The 16,592-nt window shown below is 37.0% G+C and overlaps 2 protein-coding genes across 5 annotated transcripts; both read right to left on the bottom strand.

Moving 5' to 3' along the window:
* Window positions 1-3,482: 3,482 nt before the first annotated feature.
* Window positions 3,483-7,994, bottom strand: LOC103339127 (protein DETOXIFICATION 21-like). Of its 3 annotated transcripts, XR_016122717.1 has the most exons (10): window positions 7,428-7,993; window positions 6,457-6,775; window positions 5,579-6,120; window positions 5,050-5,136; window positions 4,887-4,943; window positions 4,574-4,812; window positions 4,281-4,399; window positions 4,111-4,197; window positions 3,688-3,869; window positions 3,483-3,630 (listed from the first exon to the last, which is right to left on the bottom strand). XR_016122717.1 is itself a non-coding variant. In XM_008242410.3 (9 exons), the coding sequence occupies exons 2-9, from the start codon at window positions 6,739-6,741 to the stop codon at window positions 3,798-3,800; spliced, it is 1,488 nt and encodes a 495-aa protein (XP_008240632.2). In that variant the 5' UTR covers window positions 6,742-6,775; window positions 7,428-7,994; the 3' UTR covers window positions 3,483-3,797. The 3 variants fall into 3 exon arrangements, 2 of the variants coding, with proteins under 2 accessions (XP_008240632.2, XP_088899062.1); XM_008242410.3 differs by having other exon boundaries at window positions 3,483-3,869; window positions 7,428-7,994; XM_089042936.1 differs by having other exon boundaries at window positions 3,483-3,869; window positions 6,476-6,775; window positions 7,428-7,519.
* A 1,189-nt stretch (window positions 7,995-9,183) lies between these two features.
* Window positions 9,184-15,793, bottom strand: EMB1241 (Co-chaperone GrpE family protein). 2 transcript variants are annotated; one of them, XR_016122732.1, is made up of 5 exons: window positions 15,416-15,793; window positions 13,143-13,685; window positions 9,915-10,054; window positions 9,435-9,704; window positions 9,184-9,276 (listed from the first exon to the last, which is right to left on the bottom strand). XR_016122732.1 is itself a non-coding variant. In XM_008242409.3 (4 exons), the coding sequence occupies exons 1-3, from the start codon at window positions 15,674-15,676 to the stop codon at window positions 9,477-9,479; spliced, it is 1,032 nt and encodes a 343-aa protein (XP_008240631.2). In that variant the 5' UTR covers window positions 15,677-15,788; the 3' UTR covers window positions 9,184-9,276; window positions 9,435-9,476. The 2 variants fall into 2 exon arrangements, 1 of the variants encoding a protein (XP_008240631.2); XM_008242409.3 differs by lacking the exon at window positions 9,915-10,054 and having other exon boundaries at window positions 15,416-15,788.
* Between the last annotated feature and the right edge of the window lie 799 nt (window positions 15,794-16,592).

The raw sequence follows: 16,592 nt of genomic DNA, 5'->3' as shown, positions 1-16,592 counted from the left end.
TTACTAAAGAATGTTTTCTCAAAAGAGCCCCACGTGACTTCCTGACTTTGAAAAGTCAAAATTCTCAACTAAGATAGAGGAAGTGATAGGGAGTTAATGAAGCCAGGTCTTACAAAAGAACTTCTCCATTTTTAGCCAGGAAAAGAAGATCAAATCCCTCTCCATATGTAGAGAAGCTTTGCACCAAAGCAGGTTATATTTCCAAGAAATAAGCATGTTACATTTTCAAGAGATAAGTAGGGAGTAAGGGAGTTGTTCACCAGGAAAAACAAACGGATCATCATGGCAGATTGTGTTTTTTCAAAAAACAAACAGAGAACAAGAAGACTAGGTTTTTTCTTTTCAAGAGAAAGCAAGGAAAAGACCACCATGAAAACTGATTGTTGATGGTTCCTCTTTGCCAAAATAAATAACTCCCCTCTTTTTGTGGCATTGAAAAAAGAAAATCTTTTGGAAAGATTGCTTGATTTTAAAGCAATTAAAACCCACTCAAAGCATTTTTCTATAAATACGAGAGGAGGTGAACAGATAAAAAGGACAGCCAAAAAATCAATCAAGATAAAAACTCGCAAAGTCATACTGACAAATTCAAAAGATCAGTTGATCTCAAAAAGCCTTCAGACTTAAAGCAACCAAAGCTCTTTGATCCACAATAACAAATCAGCTAGAATTCAAAATCTACAGTTTTGATTGAAAAGCTTTTACAAAGCGAGATTTCTCTTGTTACAAATTTGGTTCAAAACAAAGCCAAGTCAAGTAGAATGGTTTTTACAATATGAAAACCCCAACAAATTTACATAAAGCTTGTGTTTGCCCGTTTGCGTTTACTCTGTGACGGAAGGGCAAAGTTCTTGAGAACCATATCGTCAACAAGTCAGCTTTCTTTGGTGTGCGTGCCACTGCTAGTAATAAAAATTCTAGCAGACTTAGTTTGGAATGGATAACTTGCGCCTCAAGTTACTGATTTCTGCAAACAAACGATTGTGAATTTGGGTGAGGAATATCTCCCAAGTAAGTTCTTTTCTTGCCTCGTGAGGACTTTAACAATTTATCTCAGATAACGAGGTTGTTCTAATGGTTGATGGAATTTAAACTGTTTCTTAGCGAACTGCCTTTTACAAAACTATAACAATAAATACTCATGCTAGAGAGATGAAGATACGTTGGAACTCCATTTCGAGATAGAAGGTTTACAATTGAAATGCCGGATGGACCGTTGACAACTCGATTGCTAAGCTTCAACTATAAATCGATACCAAAGGTTGATTCGCGAGCTTCAATGTACCTTAAGCTTTGTGAAGCTGCGCTTTCTTGATCAAAGGCGTATGGCTGTTCTCGAGGACAGTGGGCTAGAGACTTGCATGTGAAATTTGTTGAGGTTTTTGTGTGTTTGTGTTGGTGTCTTGGCTCAATGAGCTTTGGTTGCTTCAGTGTTTTGAAGTTTTTTGAGATCAAGTGATCATTTTGAGTTTTTGTTTTTGATTGATTTTTTGGTTGTTTTTGAGTGTCCTTTACCCTGTTCACCTTCTTGTATTTATAGTAAACTGTTTCTTCTCGAGTAGGGTGATTGTGTTTATTTATTAAGCAAAGATATTTCCCCTTTTCCTCTTCTTCTTCAGTTTTGGCAGATAGGCTCTCAGATAGGCAATCACTTCCCTGATTTTCTTGAAAAGGAACCTAATCTCTTTCCCAATTTCTACTGCCCCTTGTGATATTTTACCCGTGATGGTTAGTTTGATTCCTTTTCTGGACAGCTTATCCTCTATGAGATTGTAACTTGCTTATCTCCTTGGGAGAATTACATTCTCTGTAAAGACAGAAGAAAAATCTCTGAATATACATATATAAGGGATTTAATCTTCAGTTCTTCAGAATCAACTTGATGTCACGAACCCTTCAATCACTTCTCCTATGGCATTGCCATTGCTGACTTCCGCCATTTGACTTTTTCATCCAGAGGTTGCCATTGCTGACTTTTTATCCCAGAGGTTGCCACGTGGGATTGTTCCTTCTTCTGGACTCCTCTTCCTATTATGTTGGGCCTGTGAGGCCCAAATCAGCCTTGTTTGCTCACGATGAGCCTTGGACTCTTACAGTTTTGGGCTTCCATCTTTTTGGATGTGTCAATTTTGGCCCAACACTTGATCAAGCAAAATAGATACTACAGTGCAGCTCTAGTCTAGTGATCATCAATCTAGCCATACGCCTCTTGGACCAAAGAGTCCCAGTGCTCGTTCAAAAAGCCTTCTAGGGCCTAAAATAGATCGCAGCTCTACCAAACTCAAAGCGTTGGTATCGATTTCCAGTGAAACTCATCAATTGAAGGTGCCGACGATTGAATCCAACATAGACACATCCAATCCAGCCCGATGAGGCAGCTACGGGCAAAAATCGAAGTCCAACATTCTTGTCTTTTTCGAACTTGGCATTTCTCTTTTTAAGTTTTGTAATAGGCGGTTATGCTTAAACAGTTTGTTTTCTTTTATTTATTCGCCAGAACTACAGCTTTGTATCTTGTAAAAAATTGTGAAGTCTTCACCAGTCTGAGGCAAGAAAAGAACTTACTTGGGAGATTTTCCTCACCCAAATTCACAATTGCTTGTTTAGAATCAATAACTTGGGGTGCAAGTCATCTAGTTTTTAGAAGTTTGCTAGGGTTTAAACTACTAGCAGTGGCACACTCACACACAAAAAAGAAAGTTGACTTGTTGACCACCAATGGTTTTCAAGCCAATGGGGAACTTTACCCTACCATCACAAGATTAAATCAAAACAGGTGAACCGAATCGGCCAAGGGTCAAATCTTGGGGTTGAGATTTGGGGGTTTTTTTTTGGGTCTCAAGCATGCTCTGACTAAAGGTGTAATAACTCGGTTACTTGTTGAGATGGATGTTGTTGTTGTTGTTGTTGTTGTTGTGCAACTCATTTAGAATGTTGAGGGTTTGGGTTGCCATCCTCTTCCCTCTTTGATTTGTTCATGCTGTGTTATGAAGGCTTTTGGTAGCTGTGAAATTCGCCACATTTATAGGGAAGGGAATTGTGTCGCTGACTACTTGGCTAACTGGAGATGCAACCTTGATTTGGGGGTTTGTTATTTTGATGATGCTCCATTTTTTATGGGGTAAAAAAAAACTAGAAGTAAAATAAGAGCTGTAACACGCTCGCATCTCTTGAGAATAATAAAGTTACATGGGTCATCTAATGTTTTGCACCGCATTTTGAATTCTGTAACAATTTGGTCAATGTCTTTTAAGAATTGATATACTCAATCGGCCTAATTTTTGCAATGATGTACCTATTAATCGATATGACAAATTACCTATTAATTTGATCGTGTTTTTATTTTACAATATTAGAAGAGGTCACAAGTTACATTTTTACCTTCTCAAAGATCGAAAATGTAAATGGACACAACCTTGTATTTGATGATTCTTGAATTTTTTTTTAGTATGACACACGTGTTCAAACATTTAAACACCAAATTGACAAATGAAACTGAAACAAAATACGAAATAATGGCACAATATCAACACAATTGGTGCGATCTTGATTAAGATCACGCATGCAAACTGGAAACTCGCTACAAAATCTTCACATCCATGTGTCATCTGTTTGTCATCCATCATCCATGTAAGGAACAAATGAGCAAACTGAGTGCTGTGGTTAACTTGATGGTTATCATGACAGACCGGCCAATGTTAGGATGTGTAAGGTTAAAAGATATGAACCTAACTATTATTAATCCAACAATAAAATAATATGAAGAATTGAAGGAAGGTTGATAAACGCCAGAGATTTTATGTCTCGGGGCTCGATTCTCCAATATCTGTTACTTCCCACTTGTTAACACGGCTACGAGCTAATGTTACCTGCAAATATTCATACGAGTTTTAGTTGCTTACTGTAATTAGGTACTTGAGTTTTGCAATGCTGTACAAATTTTGAGTAAAGCAACAAACAAAACCAGTGGAAAGTGCCTTGACTTGCAGATTAGTGGTTCATGTTTGAACTTCCATCCCCCATGGCACATTGACAGTGTGTGTGTATGTGTGAGAAACCCCCCTCTTTGAATATCTTTTGTATAAAAAAAAAAAAAAAAATTAAACATACCTGTTTATCCCAATCAGTTTTGTAGGTCAGTATGAGTAAAACAACAGTTTGGACTAATGTTCCAAACAACATTCCAATCCAAACACCCTACACAAGAGACTTTATGCAATCAGTTATTTGGAGAAGAAAATCAAACTACTATGAGTGAGAAGAAGATTAAAATAGCTCACCTGGACTTGCAGCTTTAGAGGATAACCAAGCACCACCCCGACAGGAATCCCTATAAGGTAATAGGATGCTATGTTCACATATGCCACAGTACTCTGCCATCCAGCTCCGAGAGCAACTCCTGTCGATATAAAATTCGTTATCGGAAAAGGAAATGTTAAGTGATTTCTTTCTTGTTTTTCTTTTGTGTCGTCAAATACTGATAAACGTTTAAATTAACTGAAATTTGACGACATGAAAGGAAATTGATATCCTTCAAATATGAGTGAGAGTATCAGAGAAATAGCAATAGTACCTGAGAGAACTGGTTGAACACCGTTCAAGAGTATGGAGAATGCCAATAAAGGTGACAAGTTGGAAACCATTGTAGCTACCTCTTCATCGTTGGTGAAAATATAGGCAAGACGTTCCCTCAAGAATAGGAAAAGCAAGAAAAGCACAAACCCTATAGCAAATGATATCGACACAATAACCTTAACAGAGAACTTTGCCTTTTTTGCACTACCTCTTCCAAGCTCATTCGACACTCGTACACTAGAACATTTTAACCAAACATCAGTACAACATCTTATTTTCTGAAGAAAAATGATAATGAGAATAATAAGTACCTTGCTGCAGCCAGGAAACCAAGGGATATCATCATTTCCCACCCAACAATGTTGAGGCTGCAATGTTTACATTGAACACATCAAAATGTAAAGAAAAAAAAAAAGAAAGGCGAAAGGATATGTGAAAATGATCACGGGACAGAGGAAGGCTCTGAAAAATTACCAAATAGATAGAGCATCGATAGAGACTTCTGCGTTTTCCATGTTTCCGGTTAAAAGAACCAAGATTGTGTTGTACCAAAGCTCAAGACTGTAAAGGAAAATCAGATTTCTACTTAGAAGCTCCAAATATGTACTACTACTATAAGGAGGCATAAGACATTCATCCCAAAACAACCATATCAATATCATTCTTCTGAATATCTACCACTAGGAGTCCTGAGGTACCAGTTTTTTTATGTTTTTATTTATGTATGGACTAAAAGCATTACTGAAAGAGAGTCTAACCTTTTTTTTTAATATTTTCAAATAGAAGTATATATTACACAAAAGTTAATTTTCTGGGCTATATAGACATGTACATTATGTTGATTGCCTCTATGTGACAGTTCCAGATTAATATTGCCTCCATCCAGATTTTCTCAAACAAGCGAAATCAGTAGCATCCTAACAAATTACGCATGCATGTAAAGAAAGATAAACTAAGGAACGACAGAAAAACACCAAAAGTAAAACTAACAATAAGGTCTTACCAAAGCATAACACCGGATGACAGAGACAGCTTGAGGACCTCCCAGAGATTTGTAAAAGCTAAGGTTGAGAAGCCTGTCCATGTTTCCGGGCATCCTCCACATAGAACAAACAACAGCTGACCAATGTTGGGTAGCCAATATGCTATAATAGTCGACACCATTACACCGGCAACCCCCCACTTAAATTTGACAGTAAAAAGCCATGAAAGGAGGATGTGGATTGCAATTGAAATTGCCGACACATAAGCAATGATCATATTTTTGCTCTGTGCTTGTAAGTACATTTGGCAGGTAAAGGATACAACAAAAGCAAAAAGCACAGGGATCACCCACAGAGAAATATATCCTGCCTCTTCTGAAATATTATCTTTTTGGCCTAATGCCTCTAAAATCGGGGTTGTAAAGATGCAAAGAGGAATGAGGAGCACTGTGCTAATAAACAGAACTACCCATGACCGCTGAAGATGTATTCCAAGCATGTGGTACTGTTTCGCACCGTATGATTGACCACAAAGAGTTTCTAGCGCACTAGCCATGCCCAGCTGTAGAATAACAGATTCAGAAACATCCCTCAGATTACTGGTCTTCAAACCTTGATTATTGCCTTATATTAGCAACCTTTTTTTTATATGTTCCTACTTCCTACATATACATTCATATTGCCTAGCTTTAAAATTTTCAACTAAAAGCTTGGATCTGCAACTATATTCTTACCCATCTAATCAAGTTTATATCCAAACGTCTTTCAAATTCACGGTGGAGTTCAGATTGTTAAAATTACCCATCTAATCAAGTTTATGCTAGGTTGCTGTTGTCTTGGTGATGAATGCATGTGCAAATAAGAAGATTGTAGGGAGCCAAAATAAAACTAAACATACCAAGATCCCATTTGCGAACCTGATGAGTACGGTGAATACAAGCGAAAATGCAGCTAGTTGTGTAGAGCCAATGTGACCAATGAAGGCTTGACTGATGACATTTATTCCAAATGTGGAAACTCTGGTGAAGATAGCAGGGCCAGCCACCACCCACATCGTCTTGGTTTCCCTCCATACCCTGGTTTTGAGTGGCAAATTCTCATCCTCCTCCTTATCCTCAACACCATTTTCTTGTACACCCTTCTCTTTTGTCAAAAGAGTCTGGTTAATATTGTCTTCTTCCATGTAACCAAGTGTCTTTTAGTTACTTCTTTTTAACCTGCCAAGTGCCAAATATAGAAAAGATTGGAAATTATTCTCATGGGCGAAGAAAACGTGCATTCTACTATTGCTACAGAAATTATCAAATTGAAGAGCAAAATTTGTTCTATTTCTAATATATAGAGTACCACCATATTCACAGTGAGAGAGAGAAGTATTATTTTTTACAAGAATTCTCCCTCCAGAGTTAATTCCAAATCCAAGCTGTTGTATCCACTAAAATCATTCATAAATATATATTTACTGAAAGACAAAGCTTATTAGGTGGCGCTTTGTGTTTTGCAGCTCTGTTTTTGTTTTCTCAGTTCTGACTGAGACCCTTTGGCCAAAAAATTATTTTTATATAACCTGCAAAGTCATATGTAATCAAGGGATGCACAGTGTGCCTCCCAACACATCACAATTTTAAAACATCCAAATGATTATTTAATTGACTTGTTACCACACTAACAGTATTATAACAAACCTAAAATTATATAATATACATATAATATGTATTCAAACTTTAAACAATCATATCAAAACTTTGCAGCATGAGATACAAAATTTGATGGAAACTTTTTAAGGAGCTAGGAACATAAAAGTTCCCTCTCACTCTCATTATATATACAGAACAGAGGTAGATAGAATGAAAGAGAGAAGAGACTCACAGGAGTTTATTACCCAAGGGGCCTCCTCCTCTTAGGCGACGGATGCGTTCAAAAGTCCTCAGATAGAGTTTTTAGTTTCAGTGGTCTCTTCCGGGACCAGACACCCAATTTATGTTGGAAGTTATATTGCTCGCTAGGGCACAGAGAGAGAGAGAGAGAGAGAGAGAGAGAGAGAGAGAGAGTAGAGAGTGGAGGAGATGCAACCAAATCATCAGAGTAGGTTGACTGGTAACCATCAGCTACCCTTCGTTCACTCTTTTCCTTTTAGAAAGGGTAAACTGGCGAATACCCTTGAACTATCAGCTTGTCAAAATCTCCACCTTCAATTAATTTTTCAGTCATTTTAACTATCATATTGAATTTATTCACCAATTTCACCCGTGTCATTGGTTTTTCACAATTTCATCCAAATTATGTTGGTTTTTTTTTTCTTTTTCCGTTACAATAATTGGGAGTTACTGCTCGCTTGGGCAGAGTGAGAGAGAGAGAGAGAGTAGAGAGTGTGGAGGAGATGCAACCAAATCATCGGAGAGTAGAGAGTGTGGAGGAAATGCAACCAAATCATCGGAGAGTAGGTTGACTGGTAAGTAAAGTAATAACTAGTCAGCTACTCAGCTACCCTGGGTTCTCTTTTGTCCTTAGAAATACAAAAAGAGTATGAAAAAGTATATGGAACAGAAAAAGCAGCTATCCATTTCCTAGCTGGTTGGCATTGTTCTGACCAAAAAATAAAAGAAGAAGAAAGAGTTAGTGGTTGGCACTTCTTCTTATTTTTTTTCTTTTTTTGGGTTAAATAAATAAAAAATAAAAAAGTTTATTGTACAACTCCAAACTCCTCATTTAATTGATTCAAACAAAAATCTCTTCGGAGATCCACTAGTTAATTGTATACTCCATTTGTGGTATTGTGATAAAATGTTTATATACTTCTTTAAAAAAAACATGTTGAGCGATCTCTCTCTATATCAGGGACACTTTGTGAGCCGACTATGCAATGTATTTCAAGTATTCGAATTGTTTATAGGTATTCTTCAAGGATTATCTTTGCAAAATATCACTTAAATTCGAAATCATTTAATCACTCCATTAATTGTTGTCATTTTAGTGTTTTCTTAAAGCATTGTATTCATCTATTTTGTTGATCACAACTAGATGTATTACTGGTTTTTAATTTGTCTAATTTTTTGTAAAAACAAACTATGAATTAAGACTTAAAAAATGGATGGTTTAGATGTTGAAAAACAAAATCAAATAAAATTATTTTATAAAATTTCATAGCACTTTGCAGTCAAAGATGAAAGTCAATGTTAATGCTATTAAAGGAAGTTATTAAAGTTGTTTAAAGTCAAATATCAAAATCAGTCTTCTAATGCTATTAAAGAAATTATAAAATACACTCATTGTAGTTTGTTAAGCTGATGTGTCAGCTAAAGTATAAAATACACTCATTGTGTCCTTTTAAATGGAAAATCAGATTTGTGAGAATCTTTGTTCTCAATCAACTCCAATTGTTACAGCAAATGAATCTCATCAAAGCCCCTTGATTTCATCTCAAAATTCCTGCTTCTTTATTTGTTTCCCAATTCTCTACTTTTCCTGTTTCTTCTTCTTCTATCGCAATCTCTCGTTCCTCAACCACAACCTACCTAACCTTCTTGTTTTCCACCTCTACTAGCTGGTCCATGTCGGGCATTTTTCTACAACTAAATACCCTCTGAGTTCGTACATCAGGTTTAGTTCCTCCACAACCACCAACAAATAAAAATTCCAATTGATATTTTGAGTGCACTAAAGCACTAAACATTCAAGCACATCCAAATGAGTACTCAAGGCAGCACGTGCTCATATCCTAACACACAAACAAATGTGTTAACAGTAATATGATGATTCCATCAAACCGGTATCATTTTCCCGGTAAAAAGATAAAATTAACAGTAATATGCTACCAGAAACAATCACGCCCAACAAAATTTACTAGCCTACTAATTGAACTACAAATGAACTTACTATTGCTGATACAAAACTGAAACTAGACTGAGTATCTGGTCTTTAAGCTGACTCTGTTTCTGTGCTGCCCTCCTTGGTGGTTTCACTGGCATCCTGTTCTTCAGAAGGAGGAACTTGCTGCTCTGGCTTGGCAGGCCCTGGACCAGCTGATACCTTTACCATCGACGGACGCAAAAGCCTGTCACCAAGCTTAAACCCCTTGCGAAATTCATCGATTATAACACCTTCTTCAAATTCCGTGGAGTCCTCACGCATGATTGCTTCATGCAACTTGTAAAAGAAAATTGCAAATTCAAGTTTCAGTATTAGGAATTGCACAAATTGTTTATGTCCTAAAAGATATAACGAGTGCATACCAAGTGTCATGTCAGACAAACTTTTCATAAGATTTAACCATTTAATAACCTAAATGCTATAATGAGGTGTTCATCCTACTATTGCGAAAGAGGAGACATGTAGTTTTCACTATCATGAACTCACCAAATTGGCTCGATTCAATCATGATTTGGTCTGACTTAAAACCGTATCCAGGTCTTCATCAAACCTGAACAAAATTGACTAAGTACTTGATAATATTCATCAAGTAATTGATTGAATTTCGAGCCAACTTGGTATCTTACCTGCATAAAGCAAATCATAAGATAGAAGTCATTTGTCAACTAACAAAATGGCAAAATTCTGCACATGTAGTTATTGGCCATCAAGACAGACTCTGTTTGATGCGGACATCATTAGTTAGTTTCCTAGATTCTCCAGTTTTCCAGATTTCACTAGAATTTTAGTAGGATGTTATTTTAGTTTCCTAGATTATTTGAATTAGTTCCTTGGTAGATTAGGATTTCTGTTTTAGTAAGGGATTTTTATCCTATTGTCTCTATGTTTTAGTTTGCCATAAATACCCCCACGTGGTTCTTTAAAATTCAGTTGTTGAGATATTAAGACAAGTTTATTTTCCAGAGATAGGAGACTCCTTGGTGTGAAGCCAAACCCCTGGAGTGATTTCAGACCTATCCTTGTTCGTTCTATTTTCCGTTTTCCATTGTTTTCGCTTCTGCTAAACTACCTAAATTTACAATTCACCCATATCCTACATCAAATTTGGCATCAGAGCCATATCCTACATCAAATTTTGCATCAGAGACAGGTTCTCGTTTTTCCTCGGGTTCAAAGTCTTAGTTTTCTTGTTGTTTATGTCGTGTGTCGAGTTAAGGCTCCAACTAAAGACTGGTAAGACAGACCAGCCAGTGATGGACCTTGAACAGATTGCTCAGATGATGGAAAATATGACAAAGCAGATGATGGCAGAACTGACCACTGTCATCAAAGAGCAGTCCACCAGATTGGAACTTTTTTATTGTCATTTTACAGACTTTGAAGGACGATTTGAGACATTGATCGTTGCAGACATAGGGGCAACTAATCAACATGACGAAGCAAGTGTGAATGGAGAAGAGAGGAATCGTGATCGACAACATCGTGATAGAATGAATGACCGAGACGCAGAGAGACATAACGATAGGAGTATAATCGAGACGACGAAAGGCAAAATTTTCATCGTGGCCATGAGCAAGACCCTGATGAAAAGGTGATGAGATCAGTGAAAGTTGACGCTCCTAATTTTGATGGTGAGCTAAATCCTAAAGCATTCCTCGACTGGTTAGCTATCACAGATCGCTATTTTGTGTGGCATGATATGTCTGAAGCTCAAAGGGTGAGATTTGCTAAGATAAAATTGGTGGGTCAAGCTGGATTATTTTGGACCAATGTTGAAACACAACTAGAGAGAGCTGGTGAAGAACCAATCATCCATTGGGTTGAGATGAATGAAAGGTTGGAGCAGAAATATGTAACATTATCACATCAACAATGTTTGTTGGACGAGTGGCAAACTCTTCGTCAAGACAACATGTTAGTGGCTGAATATATTGCAAAATTTGAGGAATTCATGTTGCGATGTGACATAAGGGAAGATCAAAGGATGACTTTCTCGGTTTAGATCAGGTCTTCGTCCAGAGCTTCAAAGAGAATTAACTCCTCATAACGTGAAATACTTTAGAGAGGGTTTTTCAGATGGTACAAGAATTAGATAAGTATTTAAAGTTGTCCAATGTAGTCCATCAAACTGATTCTCAAAGATCTGATTTTCATGTTGGCACATCTGTGACTCCAAGTTCTAAGACTCCAACATCTACGACTAATTTAGTAAAAACTGCCAAAGGAAAAGGAGTGCTAGTTGATACACGTGTTGGTTGAACGCAAAGATGTTACAGATGCCAAAGTTTTTGACACTTTGCTGTCCAGTGCCCAACGAAGGAGGCAACAAGAAATCTGTGTGCACGCATTAACGAACCAACTGACAATCAAGGCAAATTCGAGGAAGATATTTATGAACCCCAACAACCTGATGAAGATTGTGGAATTGATTTTGAAGTCCCTCATCCAACATTAGCAGTAGTAAGGTGTACTTTGGCTCAACCTAGGAAGGAAACTGAGGATTGGCTTAGGACTTCAATTTTCCACACTTACATCAAGTCTGGAGATAAAGATTGGAAGGTATCATAGATAATGGGAGTTGTATCAATGTGGTGTCAACACTAACTATTTCGCGTCTTGGTTTGTCACCCGAGAAGCATCCTGTGCCATACAGAGTAGCATGGATTGCCAATATATCTTCTATCCCTATTAGCCAACGGTGTCACATTCCTATACAGTTTTCATCTAACAAAGATCATGTTTGGTGTGATGTGGTGGATATGGATGTGAGTCATATTCTCTTCATCTACGATCACAATGTTACCATCTTGGGTCAAGAAAATATATGTTCATTCATCCATAAAGGAAAGAAGATCACGAAGAAGCCACTTCAACCCAAGCTCGTGAATCAATCTATACGAAACAAGAGAGGAGCAAGACAAAGTAGGTAAAGCCAAAGCTCTACATATCATTACGCTTGAAGAATCAAGTGGAAGTTAAACCTACTCGGATTACAAAGGAGGACGTCGCACATTGATCCCGACATTTTGGAGTGTTATTACAACTTTATCTCACTGGAGTCAACATCTTTTCAGCCAGGGGGAATTGATGCGGACATCATTAGTTAGTTTCCTAGATTCTCTAGTTTTCCAGATTTCACTAGGATGTTAGTTTCCAGATTTTAGTAGGATTTTATTTTAGTTTCCTAGTTTACTTGAATTAGTTCCTAGGTGGATTAGGATTTCTTTTTTAGTAAGGGATTTTTATCCTATTGTCTCTAGGTTTTAGTTTGCTATAAATACCCCCCATGTAGTTCTTTAAAATTCAGTTGTTGAGATATTAACCAAAGTTTATTTTCCAGAGATTGGAGACTCCTTGGTGTGAAGCCAAACCCCTGGAGTGATTCCCGACCTATCCTTGTTCGTTCTATTTTCTGTTTTCCATTGTTTTCGCTTCCGCTAAACTACCAAAATTTACAATTCACCCATATCCTATATCAGTATTGATCAGGGTAATTGGTGCACCCCTCCAGTAAAAGGATAAAATTTGGGGTTATGGTTATTGATAGTATAATTCTGATGTCTTCTCTTATACACCTACTTGTAACTAAAATTAACTCCTCATTATAAACTAAGCAGACAAATGAAAATGTCCAACACTAGATGTCAGGAAGGGCGCCATTTCTATGCTAACAAGTATTCACCTATGCATGACCAAAAGGGTTGAATGACTTACCAACGGATCAAAGGGCTTCCCCACTGTCTCAACAGGGACAACACCGAGAGAGCTTAAGATTTCTCCGAACTGTTTATAAATGCTCTGATAGCTATTGTTGATCTTCTCCTCTCCTTCTGTCTCCACCTTAATCTGGGTTTTAGCCCTCTCAAAATTATCTACTACGGGCAACAAACTCTCCACAACTTCCCCCTGAGCATTTGTTACCAGAGAAATCCGTTCCCTATCAGTCCTTTTACGGAAATTTTCAAAATCTGCACTTATCCTCAGAATCCGAACCTTCTCTGCTGACAGTTCTTCAGACAAAGAGGCCACTTTCTTTTCAAGACTTATTTTCTCATCTTCAATAAATTTGAGGAAAGATTCTATCTCAGCTACTTTTGATTCATCGTTACTGGCCAAAGCTTCTTTGTATAATTGCAGTGATGCTATGATGGCTGAAACAGGTTTTTCCTCAGCATCACCTTCATCATCATTACTTGTACCACTTTCTTCATCGTCGCTTGTACTATCTTCCACACTTACTGCACCATCTGAAGAGTCCTGTTATATAGTAATTAGAAAAAGTAAGAAAAGTAGGGAACCGAAAAACAACAATTTTTGTTATTTTTGAAGTGTGGATAAAGAAATCATTTTTATACAAAATATTTTCCATTTATATAATTGGAAAACATAAGTAAGATGCCGGGAACCTCAGAACAAATGTTTCTTCTTTTAAAAGAACACACACACACACAATAACTATACATATATGTAAAATAACAATCTAACAAGTTAACAATTTCTTTTAAATGACACCAGAATCTCTATGGCAACATGACTCACCATCCCTGCCCTGGTCTGAAACAATTAAAGAGTTTGAACATAAAACATAAAGATATTATAATCCTAATATCATGTAGATGACATGCTCTGATTCCCAACAAGATATGCAAAACTCAATAGTGGAAAGAGAAAATAAATGTCGTTGGGTCTTCAAAGTTTATGAGTATAAGAGTCTACATCAATTACGCATTGAACTAAGCAAACATCAGCCAATTCTTCTTTCTTTTTTCTAATCCGTCACATAGACCTGAAGGCTAAACAGTTCTGAACTAACGAGTTTAAGTAAAATCTACAATAAGGAAACTGAATTAAAAATAACAGGCAATCACGATTAACTATATTAGAAAAAGGTGACACCAATCCAGGTCAGTTAATCAGTTTGTAATTACATGGTTCCTATATTGAATTAAAATTATTAAAAGAGGAAAGAAACGAACCATCAACTGAACATTATCTGAAAAAAAAAACATAAATAAGAGAGAACTCTGTGCAAACAAAGTTGAATAAGAAAAAAATTTACATACATAAAAAAATATTTCACAATCATAAACAAACTGAAATCAATCTCAATATTTCAATATCTCTGTATTTAAGAATTGGAGTAATTTTTAAAAACATGGTAAAGAAACAAATAGACCACAAAAGTGCGGCTTAGACATAGTGATTTTACAAAAACCTCTCTCATTCTTAAAGATAATGCTAACCTCCTTTTGGTGCAGTGAATTTGATAAAAATGAAACATTTTTTCATCATCATCTTCATTACAGTTTCTAAGTCTCGTAAATTTGTAACTAAGCTCAAATATCATATAAATCAAAATACTTAGTATTGTTGTTATCACCATCTAGAAAGAAAGAGAAAAATAAGTCATTCTGCCTAGTTTCTTAAAGGGTGGAGGCAAAGGTAAGAGAGGAACGTTAATGTTTTGCAAAGCTTTATTCTTAACAGGAGAGACATAAAACACCTTGCGCTATGTCTTCACCACTGGAAACAATGATTCTATCTTCAAATTGAAACTGAAACCTATCTTAAAATGGAAACCAGACCACTACCAATAAGAATTATATGAATTTCTACTGTAATATGGAAGTTCTGTGTAGATACTTCCTTCTTTTTCAAAAGAGAGGGAGGTTTGTTTCAAGCTTTTACATGGTGTTAGAACAAGTGTTAATTAAAGTACCTCAAACGCAGGCAGGAGGGATTTGATTTATTCATGAACATGATGCTAATGGGACATTTCATAATCCTACCAATTTACCCAAGAAAAATAAAGTAATCTTACGCTTGGTTTCTACTGCTTTTGGAAAATCAATTTCTCAATCAACAACCAAACCACCTTACAAACTCTAAACCTAAAATTCTGGTTCATCTCTAATCGTTTCTGGAATTTAAGGAAAAAAAAAAATCTAAAAACTTAAAGAAACAGGAATAAAACAAATAAATAATACCTCGATCTCTTCGGGCTGTCGAACCTCCTCCACGGTCTCAGTAGTTTCGGTTTCACCTTGGGAAGCCAAAGGAACAAACTTGGGGAACCGGAGGGACGGCAAGTGAGAGAACCGGAGAGAGCTTAGAGTGAGATAAGGTATGCTGCCGCTCTGGCTTTGTCTAAACGAAACATATGAAGGTTTTGGGGAGTTTGGCGAGAGAGTGGAAGGAAGTTGTGCAAAAGTTGCCCCTAAAGGAGAAGTTCGGAGGACATTGGCCATTGGAGACAGAGTTTCAGAGACTTGAGAGGAGAGGGGGGGAGAGAGGAGGGGAGAGGGATAAGGGTGGCGATATTGAAAAGGGGAGTAAAATTAAGGATGCTGAGTCGAGTTAAGAGTGGGTGGGTGAAGGGAAATGAAAAGGGTCTAATTTTAATTCAAACCGTCGGATCCGGTTCTGGCTGTCTCGTCCTACGTTTGTATTATTGGGTCTTTTTGGTACACGAAGCGTCCGCAACTTTCATTCATTTCCCTTCTCCCGCTCGGATTAGGTGACAACAACTATGTGAGAATTTTATATGAGAATCAATCCTAGCCGTTGAAATACATCTGAAAGGTTTAGGAGAAAAAGCAAGCTTACAAACGGGTAGGCTGCAGTTTCTTCTGAGCTCATGTGTCAAGTCGCGCCTCTCTTTTGAGAAAAAAAAAAAATGCAACTTTGTTCTTCATTAATTTTCTTCTTCCTTGTAATCGCGCATTTCTTCTTAATTAATTTATGAATAAACCCTAATTATAACACCTAAAATTTCACTTACCAGACATAAATGTGTGTATTCCTCTTCTCTTGACATAAATTTGTGTATTCCTCTTCTCTTGTCGCAGAAACTCCCTCGTCTAGTCTTTCTCTTTCACTTCCTCGGAACCTCCCTCATCTAATATTTCTCTTTCACTTCCTCTTCTCTTGTCACAGAACCTCCCTCATCTAGTCTTTCTATTTCCCAACCATCCAAAGTCATTTGAACATCTGAAGAGAAAAAGCAAGCTTACTATACAAACGGGTACGCTGCACTTTGCCCTTAGGTCACATGTCCTACCCCGCCTTTTCCAATCCCGCCTCTGAATTCATTTTAATCTGACTCCCTCTTGTTCATCTAAAAAAGATTTTCCTCTCTCAATACACTCTCCTATTTTCTTTGGT

This window comes from Prunus mume, linkage group LG8, assembly GCF_029339155.1.
Source record: "Prunus mume cultivar Tortuosa linkage group LG8, ASM2933915v1, whole genome shotgun sequence".
Lineage (NCBI taxonomy): Eukaryota > Viridiplantae > Streptophyta > Magnoliopsida > Rosales > Rosaceae > Prunus > Prunus mume.
Note: the sequence above shows the minus strand (reverse complement) of the source record. Positions and strands in the feature narration are given on the sequence as shown.